The sequence below is a fragment of the Branchiostoma lanceolatum genome, chromosome 11 (assembly GCF_035083965.1).
Source record: "Branchiostoma lanceolatum isolate klBraLanc5 chromosome 11, klBraLanc5.hap2, whole genome shotgun sequence".
Classification (NCBI taxonomy): domain Eukaryota; kingdom Metazoa; phylum Chordata; class Leptocardii; order Amphioxiformes; family Branchiostomatidae; genus Branchiostoma; species Branchiostoma lanceolatum.
The window spans coordinates 12,288,799-12,308,050 of NC_089732.1; the positions used below are offsets into that span (position 1 = coordinate 12,288,799).

The 19,252-nt window shown below is 39.1% G+C and overlaps 1 protein-coding gene across 1 annotated transcript; it reads left to right on the forward strand.

The window, feature by feature from the left end:
* Nucleotides 1–1,167: 1,167 nt before the first annotated feature.
* Nucleotides 1,168–17,440, forward strand: LOC136444413 (succinyl-CoA:3-ketoacid coenzyme A transferase 1, mitochondrial-like). The gene is made up of 17 exons (XM_066441958.1): nt 1,168–1,294; nt 1,943–2,051; nt 2,647–2,737; nt 2,917–2,959; nt 3,370–3,462; nt 4,078–4,227; nt 4,943–5,049; nt 5,527–5,587; nt 10,001–10,108; nt 10,618–10,729; nt 11,290–11,384; nt 11,957–12,078; nt 12,674–12,749; nt 14,022–14,111; nt 15,211–15,291; nt 15,933–16,034; nt 17,281–17,440. The coding sequence occupies exons 1-17, from the start codon at nt 1,202–1,204 to the stop codon at nt 17,320–17,322; spliced, it is 1,575 nt and encodes a 524-aa protein (XP_066298055.1). The 5' UTR covers nt 1,168–1,201; the 3' UTR covers nt 17,323–17,440.
* The last annotated feature ends 1,812 nt before the right edge of the window (nt 17,441–19,252 follow it).

Here is a 19,252-nt window from a genome sequence, read left to right on the forward strand (position 1 = left end):
TTCGTAACAAACTTAATCTAAGGATACCGCTCTGCTCTACAACTCGATATCAAAAGTCTTTTATTCCTTATGCAACGCATCATTGGAACGGTCTTGGTATAGCTGTTCGATCCTTAAATCTTTCGTTGTTTAAAAAACATCTAGTGAAATTAGTACGTCCCTCTTTCTATTCACATTTTAGTCATGGCCCCCGGTACACTTGCGCCCTCCTCACACGCCTTCGCACCGGCACGTGCAGTCTTAACCTAAGTTTATTTACACGCAACTTAGCAACAAGTCCAGCCTGCACTTGCGGATGTCGAAGCGAAAGCGTTGCTCATTATCTTTTGTACTGCCCTATATACAATCAACAAAGACTCAACCTTCTGGGCAACCTACGGAACCTTTTAGCCCCTATTCTTGATATCGATACTTTGTCTGATCAAGCCTTCATTTATTTATTATTAAGAGGTTCATCCTTTGTTTCGTATGATTTCAACTGTAACATTTTAGGCTTGACTCAGCACTATATTTTGACAAGCAGACGTTTTAAAACTTAGTTCAGGTATATTGATATATTCATTGTTTGTTTGTTTGTTAGCTTGTTTGTATTGGACGACCCAATTGCTGTTTCTCATTGCTATTGTACTTGTCTATGTAACTTGTATTTTTTTTCGAGAGGTGATGTTTAATATTAGCTTTAGCTAGAGTACATCACCTCTGTGTCCTGTTTATTCTTCTGTTGTTTAATAAAAAAAAAAAAAAAAAAAAACGAAGCAAAATCCGCAAAAAACAAACAAACAAACAACGATGGTGATGATGACAAGAGGGCATGATACAATGTATACTGTAATTAAAGTATAATATCCGGAGCAAACATCTGCTTGGAGTTGACACGATGACCTATGGATGACCGCGAATGGGACACGCCCCCATCACACCTCTACGCATGCGAATTTTTCGGCTATAGTGGGAGGAATGATATACAAGTAAAACTGAAAATAAGAAACTATATTAACCCCCAAAAAACTGGATTATTTGAAAAATATCACACAAATTAATCACTACAGTTATCATTATAGATATTCAAGGTTTTAATTTGATATGATTTCATGTTTTTTATTAAATCTATAGCGGTTAGATTCCATTTTGACGACGATGGCCACGACATCTTGACGTATTTTCCTCCCGTTAAAAGACTTCGCCACACACACGGGACAACATGGCGGCTTCCATGTTATTGAGAAAAGTTCGACCAACTTTCGCGGGAGTATCTGGTCTTCTGAAGTCCAACAGATATTCAGAAACTGTCAGGGTAAATCATCACTACATAAATGAGCTTCTAGAATCTATTTGTTTGCATAAATCTTCTTCTTTGAGTCGTTTTAGTGACGATAAATTTCCATACGTGCACAGCTTGCAAGAATACCTACTTTCAGGGACCGCCCCCCCCCCCATGCATGATTTGAGTGACGCCGATGTTTTGATTTTGTATTAAATAAATGGTTTGTTGTCATGACTCTCTACACGAAGATATTAAAAAGTTACAGGTTTAGGACAGTTTTTTCGCTTGTACATATCAACAAAGAGCTCATTTACTCGGTTTGACCATTGTTTTCATAATCTATGGCAAGGAGAGCAACATAATTTTGCCCAATAGAACCTAAGACAGTTTGAAAACAACTAATTTAGAAATTGGTTTGATCTCAGATAATGTAGTGTTAACAGTATGTAATCCAAAGTTGATATGTGCTTATGTTTCTATTCGTATAGATTTGATGAATAGTAATTTTACATTTTGTCTGTATTTTATTTTCGTATTTACACTTGAAGAAAAACAAGACACTAGGCAAGAAAATACTACAGACTAATTATCTGATAATGTTATGTGTGCCATGTTAGAGTAATATGTCTCTTACACACGCTAACATTCGCACTTCATGCCATGGTTTCACGTTTGCAGGTGGTGACATGTTCGTTCTCAACAACACGCGCGCGTCCAGTTCAGTTCTACGACAGTCCCGTGGACGCAGTTCGAGACATCGAAGATGATTCCACGCTCCTGGTTGGAGGTATGTTCATGTTACGCTACTGTACAACTCCTCTAAGTTAGAGACAAGCATATAGGAAGTTAGAGACAAGCATACAGGAAGATTGTATGCTGTATGAAGGTTATTATTGGTTGTCCTATGTTGTATTATTGTGTGAAGTCGTGTGGCATAACAACAGGGTGTTTGGCCCAGAACCCAGAGGACTTGATTTGGGGAGGTAAAAGGCAGTGAAAGGAGAGGTTTCAGCTCCGCCTTCCAATACTGTGCCCTAGACACAGTGGCTAATAATGATAACCCAATTCTTTGTTTTTTCGATTGTGTGCTGAATTTTTAAAATGAAAGTACAGATGTAACAGTACCAAGAAATCCAGACTCACACTCACTCAATGCCCGGTATGCAAATGATTTTTACGACTACTTGTATATCACCTACCTCTATGAAAATAAGTTTGTGCAACCAATACTCACTTCACATCACATTGACAGCATTTCCAATCAATAAATTGATCAACGAAAGCCAATCAAGGGAATGACTCTATTCACTCTATGCAAAGAATCAACTGATTGATACGATGACCACGATAATGATGTGTTTTTGAATTTTCCCGTTGTGCAGGTTTTGGTCTATGTGGGATCCCAGAAAACCTGATTGGAGGCCTGTTGGAGATGAAAGCCAAGAATCTGACGCTAGTCAGTAACAATGCTGGGTAGGTCCGAGGAAATCTTCTTTGTGTCATGATAGAAATACAATATGAATAGACAAATGTATAGAATAAATAATGTATTTTGTTGGGTAACAATGTCAATCATAGTAAATTTTATGATTTTCATAAAGAACTGAGGGTTTGGTTTTGACGTAATTGTTTACCATGTTTATTGTCTGTAGGGTCGATGACTTTGGCCTTGGGTTGTTACTTCGATCAAGACAGGTATACCTTTTGCTTTTCTCTCTAACTGCCTTTATTCATACTACATGTAGCTTTATTTGGAACATGGTTTGTTCCAAAGTGTTTCAAAACTATAACATTAATTGATGTCAAAGCCTGCAATATATTCAACCTCTATCAACATTTATCCGCCGGGTTACATAAATCCGCCACTTTGAAAAAAGTGGGTTTGAGAGATCTCTAGTGCAGCACCCCCCAGGTATGCATGGTTTAGATATATAGGCGCATTATGCTGGGGGATGTTGGGTTGGAGATCTGTTTGGACGTATTACATTACGTACCCTTGTGGAATTACATTAGTAGATGTTAACCATAGAACAACATTCAACTTTAGCAATGACTGGGTTATTCAAATTTTCCCCCTGGCACTTTCTGATGTTGTATGTTTGCAGGTAAAGAGGATGATCTCCTCCTATGTTGGTGAGAATGCAGAGTTTGAGAGACAGTATCTGTCTGGAGAGCTGGAGGTCGAACTCACACCACAGGTTAGTGTGAGAGACAACAACAAACAAAGAAACAAACAAACAATACTATAGAGAACTGTTGATGGAGAATTTTTCATCTGAGACTAACTGCCCATATTTTCATCATGAACATGGCACTATCTCTAGATTTCGAGGATAAGTAAATAAAAGATAAATTAAAATAGGGCCTTTTTGATGCTGTAGGGGCAGTGGGTTGTTATCCACTGTGTCTAGGGCACGGTATTGGAAGGCGGAGCCAATGCCTCTCTTTCCACTGCCATTTACCTCCCCAACCAAAGTCAGATACCCATTTTAACACCTGGGTGGCTCAACAAGAGGTTGACAAGACCACTTGTGCAAGATATTGTGATTCACTTTATCTTCACGGTTTTAGCAAATTTCACGGTGTAAGGAAAATTAACATTTTCACTGAACTTGAACTTCACGGCGGCCGCAAGTGATTTACAGAATGGCTGTGTGAAGGAATCATAAATAGTTCACGATACAGAGGTTACCGTGACAACAGAGAACAAAGTCACGGTGAAAGAAACAAGAAATACTGCATACGCTTCTTTAAGTAATTTTTTACAAAGTTTGTCTAGGGCTCGATATAAAGACGTCCTATTTCTGCTGCAGGGCACTCTGGCAGAACGTATCCGTGCGGGCGGGGCGGGTGTCCCAGCATTCTTCACTCCCACGGCGTACGGAACCCTTGTGCACGAGGGAGGGGCTCCGATCAAGTACAACTCCGACGGTTCTGTCGCTATCACCAGCGAACCACGAGAGGTAATAGATAAATGCTCTAAAAGCATGGTTGATATTGTTATCCTTTTTTCACATTATGCTTTTTTACTGCTCCACTTGCCCAGGAGCTTTAGGGTTAGGGTTAGGGTTACCGTTACAACGTTGTCTTGACCTCATTAACATATCTATTCAGAGTTTTGGTATAAAACCTGGTTCTCCAGTCCTTTCCTTAGTCACGGACGGAAGACAGTGGATGCTGTCTGAAATGTCTGCTTCAAAATTTTATCCAGTTGCTTGACTAATTATTCTTGGCTTATTTTATTACCCCCTATCTGGATGTCTAACCTTCATCAACGTATCATTTGTCACACGCAATTTTTAACATTCACCCTGCTACCTAACTCTGTAATCTGTATCTGTATCTATATCTGTATGGCCGGTATAACCGCCCTTCGGCGTAACACACCAGCTTCGCAACACACCAGCTTCGAATAGAATAGAATCAATAGAGAATAGGGTGCCAAACGGCTACTTCAGTGTGATAAAGGTTTTAGTTTTTGCTTTTTTCGTATTTAACTTCTACAGCCAAGTTTTGTATATTAAAGTATATTTGAAGGCTATATCTTCCTTTACATCATGATGTTTTCATTTGTCTTCAAAGTTGACTAAATTCCAAATTCTCAGTGACTATCCAGATTTAAAGCATAGTATTTGATGCGATTGAAAGAAACAATGCAAATTTGTTAATTCTCCCCAGGAGCGCATGTTTAACGGCAGGAACTACATCATGGAGCGAGCCATCACAGGAGACTTTGCCCTGGTGAAGGCTTGGAAAGCAGATAGGATGGGGAACTTGACATTCAGGTATGTTTGTACACATCTGATCTTGGTTCTGTACTATGGTTAAGTACAGGAAAAAAGAAGAAAAAAGACCGGTATGTACTATCGTACTGTACTATGGTTAAGTTATATGTACCACAGTAGTTTGTATAAGAGCCCACCACACTTTTCGAAAAGTCAGGGTCCATCCCAGTGTGAGTGGATCAAATAAATCCAGATATGCAGCTTGTACTGTTCAGTACAAACCTGCTGTGTTACGCCATGAGGCGGTTTACAAACAAAGCACAACCACTGAAAATTGTGAAATATTTGTGGTGCTTTTATGTTCACAAACTCTTTGTCATCACTGTATGGCGAAATTTAAGTGCCATAGACATAAGGGAATCTACAGTACTCTGATAGGCCTACAATGACATTTTGTAGATCTTAGGGAAAAATGTAAGATTATCTTTGTCATCACTTGTCTTGTTCTTCTCTAAAGATTGTTTTTGAATGTTGCAGAAAGGCTGCCAGGAATTTCAACCCACCAATGGCAAAAGCAGCAAAGATCACCATAGCCGAGGTGAGGAGTTATCACAAATATACAACATTCAGTCATGTGCAGTGGTCTTTTTGTCTGCAGTCTTTCCACAGGATCGTAAAGTCATGGGTTTAAATCCCGGTATTCGGAGCCTGGAGTCTTGTCCCCGTGGCGCAAGCGGTAAAACAAACCCGCTGCTTCGCCATCTGGATCAAATTCTGTGGATCCTAGGGCCTGGTTTCGATCCTAGGGGTCGACTCCAGCTCGGACATGTTGTAAGGGATTGTGTTCGTCATTTCGAGAAGAGTAGGGGTGACCTGGTGTGCTTGGCCAAAAACGTGAGCCGTAGCGAAGCCGCATTGCACTACCAGCTAACGAAAAAGCGTCATGCTTCGTCCTCAGTCTGAGGTTCGACCGCTTTACCTTACCTTTTTATCAATACTACTTTTGGAGATTGCATTTTCTTAATGAGGCTTCGATGAGAGTTGGGGTCATTTTGAAGATGTAACATTACACCTCGAAAATGATATTTTTTTACTGAATCTCAGTTGTGCTTTTAATCATCCCCATCACTTATTCAAATGGAATAACTAAGAAAAATATTATGTGTTTTTTTGTTGTTGATAATATTAAACCTAGATACTATTAACGTATACTATTCTTTTCTTGTGACCTGTACTTAACCCAGTGGGCCTATATGTACAATAATGGTCTTCATTCATTCATTCATTAACTTGTAGATTTTACAATCTCAAAAAATCTTTGTGGTCTTAAAGCCGGTGTCACAATTCATGTGAACATCGGCCGAATGTAGATCGCCCGTAGCTCGCCAAATGTCAAAATCGCCCGAGCGTCGACCCCGGTTTTCCAATGAAAATCTTGTCTTTTTATTTCTAAAAATCGCCCAAAGCACGCCTAATCGACAGGACGTCGGCCGTACTTCGGCCGAAAATGTACATTTGGAGCTCGCTAACACGTCGGCCTAGCTGAAGTTCTTATAATCATTTGTGACGGGGGCTTAATGACAGTTCATGAATTATGACATATTTTTGCCAAATTGAAAGATAGATTTGATAAACATGTTTTCATCAAAACCTTGTACATGTAGTTGTATCATGTTGATGTTGTCCAGAATCCAGACAATCATTCAACAATCTTGCCCCAGGTCCCACAGGGCGTGGCTCACTTATTTCCCATCACCATATATGGTAACGAGGGTGCAGTGTCCCCTTCTCTATTCTAAGGCTATGTGTATTACAACACGTACCCTTGGTTTGGAGGCCAAGATTATTAAGAAAATCTAAAAGGATGTAAGTTATAAGTTATCAGGATAGATTTGGTATAAGGGGCACTTAGAACCTAAATTTTGGCGAGGTGTAAAAAATCTTGTACAAGAAAGATAGGATTTGCACAACTTGTTAATCCCAAAAAGAGCGAATCAAATAATAATATTGTCAAGCACAGTATTGATATTACAGTTGTCAGTTGTATGAAATGATTTCTGATTGTGTAAGCCAGTTCGTTACACTGAATTGATCCGGCATTGTTTCAATAAGGGCATGTTGATTTGATCATATGGATGACATCCTCTGGGGACCCTAAAATTGATGCGAGTGGGCAAAAAAAAAAGAAACTTTTTCTTTGACTATGGAATTTACATTCTATGACATTAGTATCCGTTTTCCAAAATATTATTTTTGCATGTATTTTCTCATTTTGCAGCTGCTTTTTACAATTCACAGTATGGCCGAAACCTTTTTTTGGGAAACAGACGAAAATTGATGTGCGTGCGGATGTCATCCATATGATCAAAGCAACATGGCCTAACTAGCTGTAAGGATTGTTGTCTGCTTACTCTTGCCAATTCCAGGTCCCTAGACACGTACAAAAAAAGACCTAAGAGATTCTCAGAATACAGACGATATCATGCAATCTTATTTTCCTGAGCAGACTGAACCATGGCAAACTTAAGGGGTGTTGAAGAAATAGAACAACTTCATTCTAAGTCATTTATAAAATTTACAAGTTACCTTTTTGCACCAGAGCCAAGGAGAAGAGGATATATTAGTTTTGGTGTTTCTTTTTGCCTCGTTTGAAATTTTAACGAACTTTTATTGATGATTGAAAAAACAACTTCAGGAGTATCTTTTACCTCTTTTTGCATGAGTGGTATAGTTCTTTAGGTCACATGACCTAATATGCAGATTTGTGATAAGCAGACTTCCCTGGTATAAACTGGTTGAGTCTTGTTTACAGGTTTCTTTAAAGTTCACTTTCATAGCTTTCTGTCGTCGTTAGATTCAGTGCATTTCTGCAGAAGTTTCTAGAAGAGCGTAGTTTCCCTGCCTGTGACCATGCCTCGCCACATCCGGTCCGATTACGCCCTGCCCGAATCCTACCAGCGCTCGTCCCAGATCATGGATCAGAAGTTGGCGCTTGCCCGTGTTCAGCTACGCCTCATCAACACGCGCCTCCGACTCCGGGAGCGCGGAATCTCGCGTTTGGAAACCAAGTCAGAGGGCTTGTACAAGTACGAGTAGCGAAGCCCAGCTGATCTCGTGGTAGAAGTAGTGTAGTTCGGAAACAAAGGTACCCCACCCTAAGGAAGGAACCACGCAGACGTCTTTAGTTATTTCTTATGTTGTCTTGAAAAGGACTTGTGTGATGTGTTCTTGTTGTGCTGTTGGAGTTTGTGCCCTGTGTTTATTGAAGGTAAGGATTCGCTGACTGTTCTTAGTACTACAGACCAATGGTCATGTATGTGGTAAAATGACATTTCACTAATGTAAGTTGTTATGATGATACAGCGTGAATAATGATTGTGTAACACCAGTTAAGGTCTCATTTCTGCATTACTCCGAGTGGGTACCCTAAAAGAGTCCGTACCCCCAAAAATTAACGGCTGCATGAACGTGTGTTTATATATATCGGTGGGAAATTCCCTTTTAGCCAGTCCAGGTGATATCAAGAGTCAAACTGATGAAAGCTTGTTTGTAACTGAAGAAATTAGCAGGCAAAGTTCGGCAGCCGCGCGCGAGATTGGACGTGCACAAGCCTGCATTTCGGTGATGCGGTCGTGCACGTTGAAAGTCATGAATGAGACCATATTGATATATCTATTAGTCTTAAAAGTACAGATAAAGTAGATTGCAGAAAATGCTTTAATAATTTCAGCTGTGAATTTAACTGTCATTAAAGGTGTCCCCTGCAGTGGCCACAGACCAACTAAAATTTAGGCAGTGACAGTTAAAAAATCACTTTGAAACATTATTTAAAAAAAAATTGAATTATGCCGCAATAACCCTACTTAAAGCTACCATTTGATATGGTCCTAGACTGCCAAAACTGTAACCTCAACTTCAATTTCGGTCAGACGGTCTTTACTTCCTTGACCCTGCAATATGATATCGTTACTGATATCAAGATAAGATATTTCAGCATCAGAAGTATTAAGTTGGCAGGACTCGAAATTCAGTTTTGGAACAGGTGCACTGGTGTGCACCTAACCTAAAAATTTAGGTGCACAGAAAGAATTTTGGGTGTACATGTATAACATAAAATGAAATAGAATGTCTGCAAAATGTATTTGCAAACCCTAAGTACATACTGCCTCTCTAATTTCTTAAGAACTTCAATCTGAAATTCTACAGCTAACTTTTGCAAAATTTCAAATAGGTATCATACATCAAATAAAGTACAACAAAGGTAACTTTGCTTTTTCTGATACCCCTATGACCCCTACAAAAATATCTAGGTGCACTGGTGCAGCCACAGGCAAAAATTAGGTGCACAGCTCCAATTTTGGGTCCACAAAAGTGCACATACGCCCAGTATTTCAAGCCCTGGGTGGCATGCAGAAAATCTAAACCCCTTCTAGGGTAATCTGAATTCATCAATGACATACATGTACATGTAGTTTAAAGCAAATAGCAATGCAAGAAAATAGGCTTTTTCCTCTTAGGAAAGGAAAATACATCATAAAATTGTTATTCTTGATCATACGCTCATGTATGAAGTTGACTTCTAAGGAGGTTTAAAGAGATAGGTATATTACATATACTATATGAACTCCTAAAATTAGAACTTTGTCATGGGAATTACCAAATAAGGGGGTATTGTCCCATGGGGGTTTCCCTGTAAGGTAATTGGTATTTAATTGAGGTATCTTTCATTGCACAATGAGCCTGAATCCTATGCTTGAGTTAAAACTGATTTTTGTTACTGTATCATTACTTGTTTCATTGATAAAATTCCTTAACGCAAATAGACTTATTTTACAGGTTGAAGAAGAGAAAGAGCTATTTTTGTTCTGAGGAGTTGTTACACTGTTATGCCTTTCAGCCCTGTTTCCCATATGCTTAATATATATAGACTTTTGTGTCGGGTGGAATAAAGATAAAAGCTGATAGCTGAGAGAAATGTCTCTACTGTCTTGACAATGTGTGTCTGACACAGGTGGAGGAGATAGTGGAGTCTGGTACCATCCCTCCTGAAGATGTTCATGTTCCCAGTATCTTTGTGCAGAGAGTCTTCAAGGGAGACAAATTTGAGAAGAGAATAGAGGTAAGTAGCATTTTTTTGTACCTTCTACAGTTCAGTAATGTTTTGTCCTTGGGAAAGGCACTTAAAACGACTCTCCTCACTACACCCAGGTGTAAAAATGGGTACCTGACTTCAGCTGAGGAGGTAAAAGGTGGTGGAAGGAGAGGGTTGGGCTCTGACTTCCAATAATGTGCCCTGCATGTATGTGTGGATAACAACCCACTGCTCCTAAGGCCATCGCCTCAAAAAAGCTACGAGACTACTTTTACCTTTTATTGTAACTATTGATGTATTTCTTAGAAAACGTTGGACACAAACAGTGATAATACTGAGTAGAGTGCTTTAATGACATTTAGCAGGATATACATTTACGCATATTCATTCTATGTGTTTACGTCAGTAGGACTTGAAGCATTGTTCAAGAAAATTGCATTTCTTTCAATAAATCACTACTTGCAAAAGGAATAATGATATGCTTATGGTATTAAAATCAGGCACATACTGATATATTTCACATGTTATACATACAGAGACTAACTCTGACCAAGGAAGCAAAAGATGACAAGCCCAAGAGTGCCGCAGCCCTGGTTAGAGAGAGGATCATCAGGAGAGCAGCACTGGAGTTCCAGGACGGCATGTATGGTATCCTTCACATGGACAGTGCAGCTGCTCCCTCTAGTGAGGAGTTGCAATACTGCAGCTATGGTGCATCTTGAGATCATACCGGCTTAGCCTAAGATTTAAACTTTTGCTTCAAAGACTGTAATTCTTGATTTTTTAATTGTAACTTAATTTTAGCTGATTGAACTGACACTAGTCAACAGCTAATATTTGAGACAGTAATGTTTGTTCCCAACGTTAAATTAAGTGCCGTGACCTACTCCATTTTCCCCCAACCGCTATATTTTTCTGCCGCTATATTAAAAAGATTTACAGTATGAAAAGTCAGATCAAAATAGATTGTCATAATTGGTAACGTTAGTTAATGTAAAATCAGGATTTTTTATATACGAGTTAATTGAAACCAATCTGGCAGAACAATAAACCATCCTTTTTTCTGTTATTCTGTCAATATCATGGATATAGCTTTAAACTTTTGCTTCAAATACAAAAAATTTAGATATAAGAAATTGTCAGACTTGTACGGCTACAACTTCTGGATCCTATGAAGCTTCCCCCATTCCTTGACCAGTGTACCCCAGCTAACCTGGGTATTGGGATCCCGATGTTGGCCAGTAACTACATCCGACCTGGCATCACCATCCATCTACAGAGTGAGAATGGCATCCTGGGACTGGTCAGTGGCCTTCTGCTTTAATTGCTCTATTTTTGTTGTTGTTACCTCCATGAAAAATGGAGGTATAGTTTTCACTCTGGATGATGTATGGGGATATGTCTTGAGAACTGCTGGATGGATTGCGATGGTATTTGGTAGGTCGGTAGGTTGTGTGTACCTGAAGGTGAAGGCGGATTTTTGGCCTCCTGTTGATTGATCGTGGTATTGCAGTAAAAGTTGGCATTATAAGGGGGGCTACTATCCATGGGGGGGACTTAATTCTTTTTTAAACCACATGTAATTAGAAGAATTTTTTGTCAGTTTGCATTTCTGGAAAAATACATTCTTGCAAAGTACCATTATCCTAGATGGAAAATAAGCGTAATGGTACTAAGTTAGTGTGCACGGTGGACACAAATGATAACGTGGTGGCGCGTTATGCTAAAATGCGTAGCTAGAACCCGGGGCATCCACAGGGCCCCTTCCCGCCCCCAGGAGAGGAGGATGCTTATAGCAGTGCATGAACGCCTCCTAACAGTTTAATGTGGTACTGCATCATTAAGGAAAGCTATATGCCCCCTCTACATCCACAGGGCCCCTTCCCACTCCCAGGAGAGCAGGATCCTGACCTGATCAATGCTGGGAAGGAGACAGTCACCATCTTGCCGGGAAGTTCCTTTTTCTCCAGCGATGAATCTTTCGGCATGATCCGAGGGTGAGTTTGATTTCTCTAGCTCTACCAATTCACCATTGAAGCATATCACGTGTACTATATTCCTGGTCTACTTCTTTGCTCTCTTGATACAGATATTTGGTATCCACAGTAATAAAATTAATCACACACTTTACAGAATGTGGCATCGTGGTGGCATAGCGTTGGCCCAGAGGTCATGGGTACGAATCTGGGTTTTCCTGATTTGTCCCGTTGACATTGTGCCCTTGGGACACAAATTTCCCCACTTTACTCAGCTTTTGTTAAGGACATCCCTCGGCAAATGGAGGAGAGCCACACCTCAAGCTTGTAAAGGAACCCACCACGCTTACCAAAAAGACTAGGAGCCTTCCCGGTGTGAGTGGATCAAATAAATCTGTTCCAATGTGCAGTTTGGACTCTTCAGTACAAAATTGGTGTGTTACGCCATGAGGCAGTTAACGGGGTATGCAATACATGCAAACAAAACAGAAACAAAAATGATTTGAAAAAAACCCAGACTTGATTGGGAAGCCCTGAGAACTTCTTCTGAGTCTTTTTTTAACAAGTTGACAAAACGAATGCTACATTTTGCATTGTTTTTGTTTGTTTTGTACAGAGGCCACATTAACCTGACCATGCTGGGAGCCATGCAGGTGTCTCAGTACGGAGATCTCGCCAACTGGATGATTCCGGTAAGTTCTACAGCCAGGAATTCAGAAATTCCAATACTTTCAAACCATTTTCAGGGCTCGAAATTTATTTTTGGAAATGGAAATAAGTGCCCTGGTGCACCCAACTCCATAAATTGGGTGCACAGAAGGAATTTTGGGTGCACCACATAAAATAAAAGTTGAATTTCAACGAAACATGATAAAGTTTAACACTCTAAAGAACTTTAGTCTGTAATTCTATAGCTAACTTCAAAATACATCAAATTAAGTATTGCTTCTTCTGATACTTACATCTCAGTATGCTAGTGTAAAATAGTACCTTTACCCTATAGCATACAAAAATAGCTAGGTGCACTGGTGCACCCAGTCAAAAATTAGGTGCACAGGTGCACTTGCACCCACTTTTCGAGCCCTGATTTTCAACACCATCATCACTGAAAGTATCAGTAAGGCCACACCAATTTAATTTCTTGGTTAACGGATTTTTATTTTCAAAAAAAAAAAAAACTAGAAAAAAAAATTCATGAAAACAGAAGGCTGGCCCAGCCCTCTTTTTTCTAAAAAAATTTTTTTCTAAAATTTTTTTTTTTTTGGAAAATAAAAATCCGTTAACCAAGAAATTAGATTGGTGTGGCCTAAAGGTTATGCTGTAACAAGACAAGCATGGGCACAGGACCTTGTTTGAGTGTTTGCAGGGCTGTACAACAGAGTATGGTCATTGCTATGGCTACTACCGTATTGCCTGGAAATGAAGTACGCACTTTTTAAACATTTCAAAATTCAAAAGGCACCACAAGTCATTACTAAAGTCAGGGTGCGTACTTTATTTGAGGTTATTGCCCGGACAAATTGGAAAAGGACCTCAAACCCTTGCTTAATCAAACCAGGAACCCAGCTGCGGTGCAACAATGCATGGCTCAATACCTGCCAATTTGCGAAGTTTGTAACTTGTCGTAGGCAATCCTCAAGTTTGCAGAGACGATGCTGGCAGAATAAACAAGAGAATCTTTTATGGATCTAAGGAATGACATTATGTAGAAGTCCTTGATATAAGAAAAATGACCTGGAGATAATAGGAGGAACACCATAAATTTCAATTTATCCTGTTAAAAATTTGTTCAAGATCAGTGGAGAAGTGCATACTTTATTTGGGGTTTTTCACTTTACGTTTCAGTTCTGCAAATTTGTCTGGAAGTAACCCCAAATCAGGGGTGCGTACTTTAATCGAGAAAATACGGTAGTATGTTTATCGTTTTGTGTGTTTTTAACAAACTCCATCCATGGTGATTTCAGGGGAAGATGGTGAAGGGAATGGGCGGTGCCATGGACTTAGTCTCAGCCGCCGACACCAAAGTGGTCGTCACCATGGAGCACACTGCTAAGGTAGGAGCCTCGTTTTTCTCAAAAAGCAATGTGCACAAGTCTCCAATGTATGCAATAATAAAAAGGCCAAGCCTCTGCCAGGCTCTGTGGATGGCTGGAAAGATAGTCAAAATTGGCCAAATAGAGTGAATACCGGTAGTATGCTAAGGGAGTTGGCTACGGAGAGAGGGACGTCTATTGTCCTTATCTCCATATTGACTCCCTTTGCATACTATTCACTCTATTTGGCCAATTTCTACTATCCAGCGATCCATAGAGCCTGGTAGAGGCTAGTACAGGCCCTTGTTGCTGGAAAAAAATCAATGAAAAGCTAAGGCCACACCATTTTAATTTCTTGGTTAACGGAATCTAAAAAAAAATGCTAGATTAGAAAATCAACAGGAAAACAGAATCTCAGAGGAAAGTTTGCACTTTGGTGCACGCAGTTTCAGGGAGTGAACAGGGTCAGGTGCAAGTTTTCACGCCAGCCTTCTGTTTTAATGATGGCCTTGTGCTAAAATTAAAAAAAAAAAATCTGTTAACCAAGAAGTTAAATTGGTGTGGCCTAATGGCAAGTTTTCCGAAGATTGCAGAATCTACTGTAACAGTGTCTAGGAGCTTGGTTTCAACCTGCGGAACATGAGCATGCAAATGTAAACCACCCTCCTTTATCGGCAAACCCTCCCTGATCTTTTGAATGGAGATTTTGGCTTCTGGGGATGTCACTGACAGTTGCTCATAAATAATTAATGAGCTAGCCTTATTTGGCACAAACAGTCGTTTGTTGCTCATGATTAATTAAGTAGCGATGTAAGACGTAAGCTGATTGGCTGATACCTTACCAGCCTCCTTTGCGGCTTTGCTCAAAATGAGCTTTAGCAAACCCTCTGATTGGCTGAAAGCTGTTTAGTGGTGACGTCGCCAGAAGCGTGTTCAGGGGCTCGGAAGGGCAGGGCTGCTATGGGAGGTAACGAACATATCGGGTCTGCTGGGAGGATGATGTTACCACAAAGATGACAAGTTGGTTGGGCTTATGGTAATGAGGATAGGATTCTGCCTTGATAAATTTTACCCCCTCTAAATGTTGTTATCAGTTATAGTTATGTTGCCTATTGTACAGGGAGGAGCACATAAGATCCTACCTCAGTGTAAACTACCTCTCACTGGAACTCAATGTGTCAACACCATCATCACTGAAAAGGTAAGAAAACAACCTGAAATACGCCAAAAATAGTTATTCAGGCAACTGGATAAAATTTTGAAACAGTCAGACGTTTCAGACAGCATCCGCTATCTTTCGTCAGTGACTAGAAGTTTCTTTAGTCACTGACGAAAGGTATCGAATGCTGTCTGAAACGTCTGACTGTTAAAAACTTTTATCCAGTTGCTTGAGTAACTATTTTTGGCGTATCTTATTACCTGGATGTCTAACCTTCATCAACAACCTGAAATAGTCTTCAAATTGAAGAAAACTGTATAAGGATGGAAAAATTGACCTTTACAAGGTCTGTGATAAAACAAAATATTTTAATACTGTAAATGCAGAAATGTTCGTGGTGGTTTTAAGTTTTAACGAACTCTTTACCGCGGACTTATAATCGCCGCGAAAAGCCATTCCATCGTGACTGTAGCACTGCTATTGTTTCAAACGTGAACTCAAAACCAACGCGAAGACTCAATTTTCTCCCTACCGTGAAATTAAATCTCCACGAACATTTCTGCATTTACAGTATCTTTAATAGACTTGCCCACCTGTGGATGTTTTATTGTTTCATCCTTTGTTTCAATATAGTATTCATTGCAGAAAATTATGTACTAATATTTTTGTGTGTGTGTGAACAGGCAGTGTTTCAGGTGGATGCAGAGACAGGTCTGACTCTGACAGAAATCTGGCCGGACTTCTCAGTGGAGGATATTGTATCAGCCACCGGCTGTGAATTCCAGGTTAGGATGTGTTGTTTTTAATGAGAGCTGGTAGAGAAGAGGAGCATTCTTCTAGCTTAGAACTAGTGCTGTCTCTTAAAAGGCATCCAGAGTATTTTATGAGGCTTGGAGCTTGAATAAAAAAACTCCAATATCTAGTCATTCCTACACATGGTAAGTTTCAATAACACTATACAAAGGAGCAAAGATACAATGTCGTTGTGTGGCCAGAACTGATAGAAAATCCAAGCCCAAATAGACTGATCCTGACTGTCCATCGCAATTAGCGACAAATGAGAGAGTGACTGCATATCCGTCAAATATTTGCATTTTTATGTTTAAATTTTGCATTTCTACGTTTTGACGGAGGTGGGCGGGGCTATGGTATCGGTCTATTTACACTAGGCATGTGAAACTAAAAGATCACCATGTAGCTTGTTTTTGTTCCGCTTTTGAGCACTTTTGATAAGAAATCCGCACACAAATGTGGTTAACAGTGGCATTAAATGTCAATTTCATCAAGATTACAGCAACTAGAATATTTCCAGTTTTGAAGCCTCATAAAATGCTCTGGGTGCCTTTAAGTCCCGGGACGAAACGTTACTTGTTGGGATGGAAAATAATTTCACCCCGTCTGTCCAAAAAAATCTAAACCTCACAACATGAAATTGAAAATGTATTTTTGTGAGCTTAAAATTACAGATTTAACAAAGAAAATCAACAACATGGGCTCCCAAATAATGAGTGAGATGGGAAAAAATTTAAGCTGGAGACAGCCCTGCTTGGGACTCAAGTTAGATGCTAGCAGAAATTTGACAGAGAGTCTGTAAACTTTTCTTGGTCGTGTCATACTCATAGAAAATTCTCTATTCATCTACAGGAACTTACACATAAAAGCCCTTAGACTTTTATACATTGTTGTATTTTGATTTAAAACTAGAGTTAAGTATTTGTGCTACATATACTTCAGGTTTGCTATGTTAGTTTAGCGATTACGGGGTCTTTTTATAAATATGAATTTGTAATGAACTTTTCTTTTTATTTGTCGAATGTGTGATAGTTGTGTGCCGATTTGTTAAAAATAGAGGGAACGCTAGCGGCACCAAAAAACACCCCTCCCAATGAAATGGTATGGCTACCCTGCGACGTCACAAAATCAAGATGGCTGCCACCACACATGCCAACGGATCCAACAAAGGTTTTGCTACGCACACCTGTAATTTTACTAAGTGATGACGTTAAAACTGGAATTTTTTATGATCTGTAGGTGGCAGACAACCTGAAACCCATGGAACAGGTGGAGGTGTGAGCGCAGCAGTGGGAGGGAAGCAGCGTGATAGAACAGCCACCAGGGAGGGAGAGCAATGAAGAGAAGGGCTGACTCTCCAGTGTGATTGGATGGCGGTTAAACACTTCTTGCTAGCAATTCTTTTCACTTTTGTCTTCCTTATAAAAGACTGCCTCCAATGTTTATGAACTTGAACATTTTTGACCTACAAGGTGACTGTCCCTTGTAAATTGTGAATCCCTTCGAGTCAACTCAGATATGTAATGTAAAAGAATAGTGAAAATATCCAGCAATTTTACACACAGAAGAAAGTTTGTTGCTATAAATTAATGTGCTTCTTCGCTGTCATTCTTGGTAGCTATCTTCTACAATCTACATGTGTTAAATGTAACCATGTATGTTTAACTTTTATCTATCCTCCTACCAGTGGTCGGTACAGACTAGTACTGTTCATCTTTATTGAAAAGAGGAACTTGGTTTCAGTGATATCACTTTAATATTCATAGTCATACAAATATCAGGAATAGATAATAGCATGAAAACTTTGATGTACTGTAGATAAACTACAATATTTATAAACTTAGTCTACAAACATTTGAATCCCTCCAAATGACACAGTTTGTTTACAAATTATGTACTGATAATTCTTACACAATGATTAAGTTATCAAGTATCAATAGAAGGTATTGAATCAATGAGTAAAAAAACTGAGAACTGGACAAATTGATTATTACAAGGACAGATTCACTTTTAGCAGTGTCAAATTGTTAACTTTTGTTTTGATTAATGTTATAACATGTCAAATATGTTATATAGTGTTCTGTGAGGCAACAGAACAAGTACAATGTAGTTCTTGGGTCAGAGAAAGAACCTAAAATTGTTTTCATGTCGTAGTTACTTATCTGTACAAATATACACATGTGCCTGTTCAGTGACGTCACTTTAAATATTATGAAAACAGCGTTCGTTACTGTTGTTTCTGCTGAGCTAAATAAACATCTGTAAAATCCACTTTGGGCTGTATCAAGATTTTCTTGGCTCCATTTTTGTAAAAAGAAGTGTAGTGAAAATGGATTTGTATGTTCACCATTATTGCCATAGACTTCAATGGGAGATGTTGGACTAGTAAATATGATTTAGCAGTTTGTTATCTTCCATGATCATTTATAAAATTTCCACAACTTGCAAAGCCTAGAAGTTTACTTTTCTTAATCTTCCAGCGAGATGTTGGACTAGCATCATAATTTAGCAGTTCGAATGCCTTATCTTCCATGATCTTTTATGAAATTTCCACAACTTGCAAAGCCTAGAAGTTTACTTTTCGTAATCTTCCAGCGAGATGTTGGACTAGTATCATAATTTAGCAGTTTGAATTTGTTATCTTCCATGATCTGTTATGAAATTTCCACAACTTGCAAAGCCTAGAAGTTTACTTTTCATAATCTTCCAGCGAGATGTTGGACTATAGTATTATAATTTTAGCAGTTCGAATTCGTTTTCTTCCATGATCTTTTATGAAAGTTCCACAACTTACAAAGCCTAGAAGTTTACTTTTCATTATCTTCCAGCGAGATGTTGGACTAGTATCATAATTTAAGCAGTTCTAATTTGCTATATCTTCCATGATCTTTTATGAAATTTCCACAACTTGCAAAGCCTGGAAGTTTACTTTTCATAATCTTCCAGCGAGATGTTGGACTAGTATCATAATTTAGCAGTTTGAATTTGTTATCTTCCATTATCATTTATGAAATTTCCACAACTTGCAAAGCCTAGAAGTTTATTTTTCATAATCTTCCAGCGAGATGTTGGACTAGTATCATTATTTTAGCAGTTCAAATTTGTTATCTTCCATGATCTTTTATGAAATTTCCACAACTTACAAAGCCTAGAAGTTTACTTTTCATAATCTTCCAGCAAGATGTTGAACTTGTATCATAATTTTAGCAGT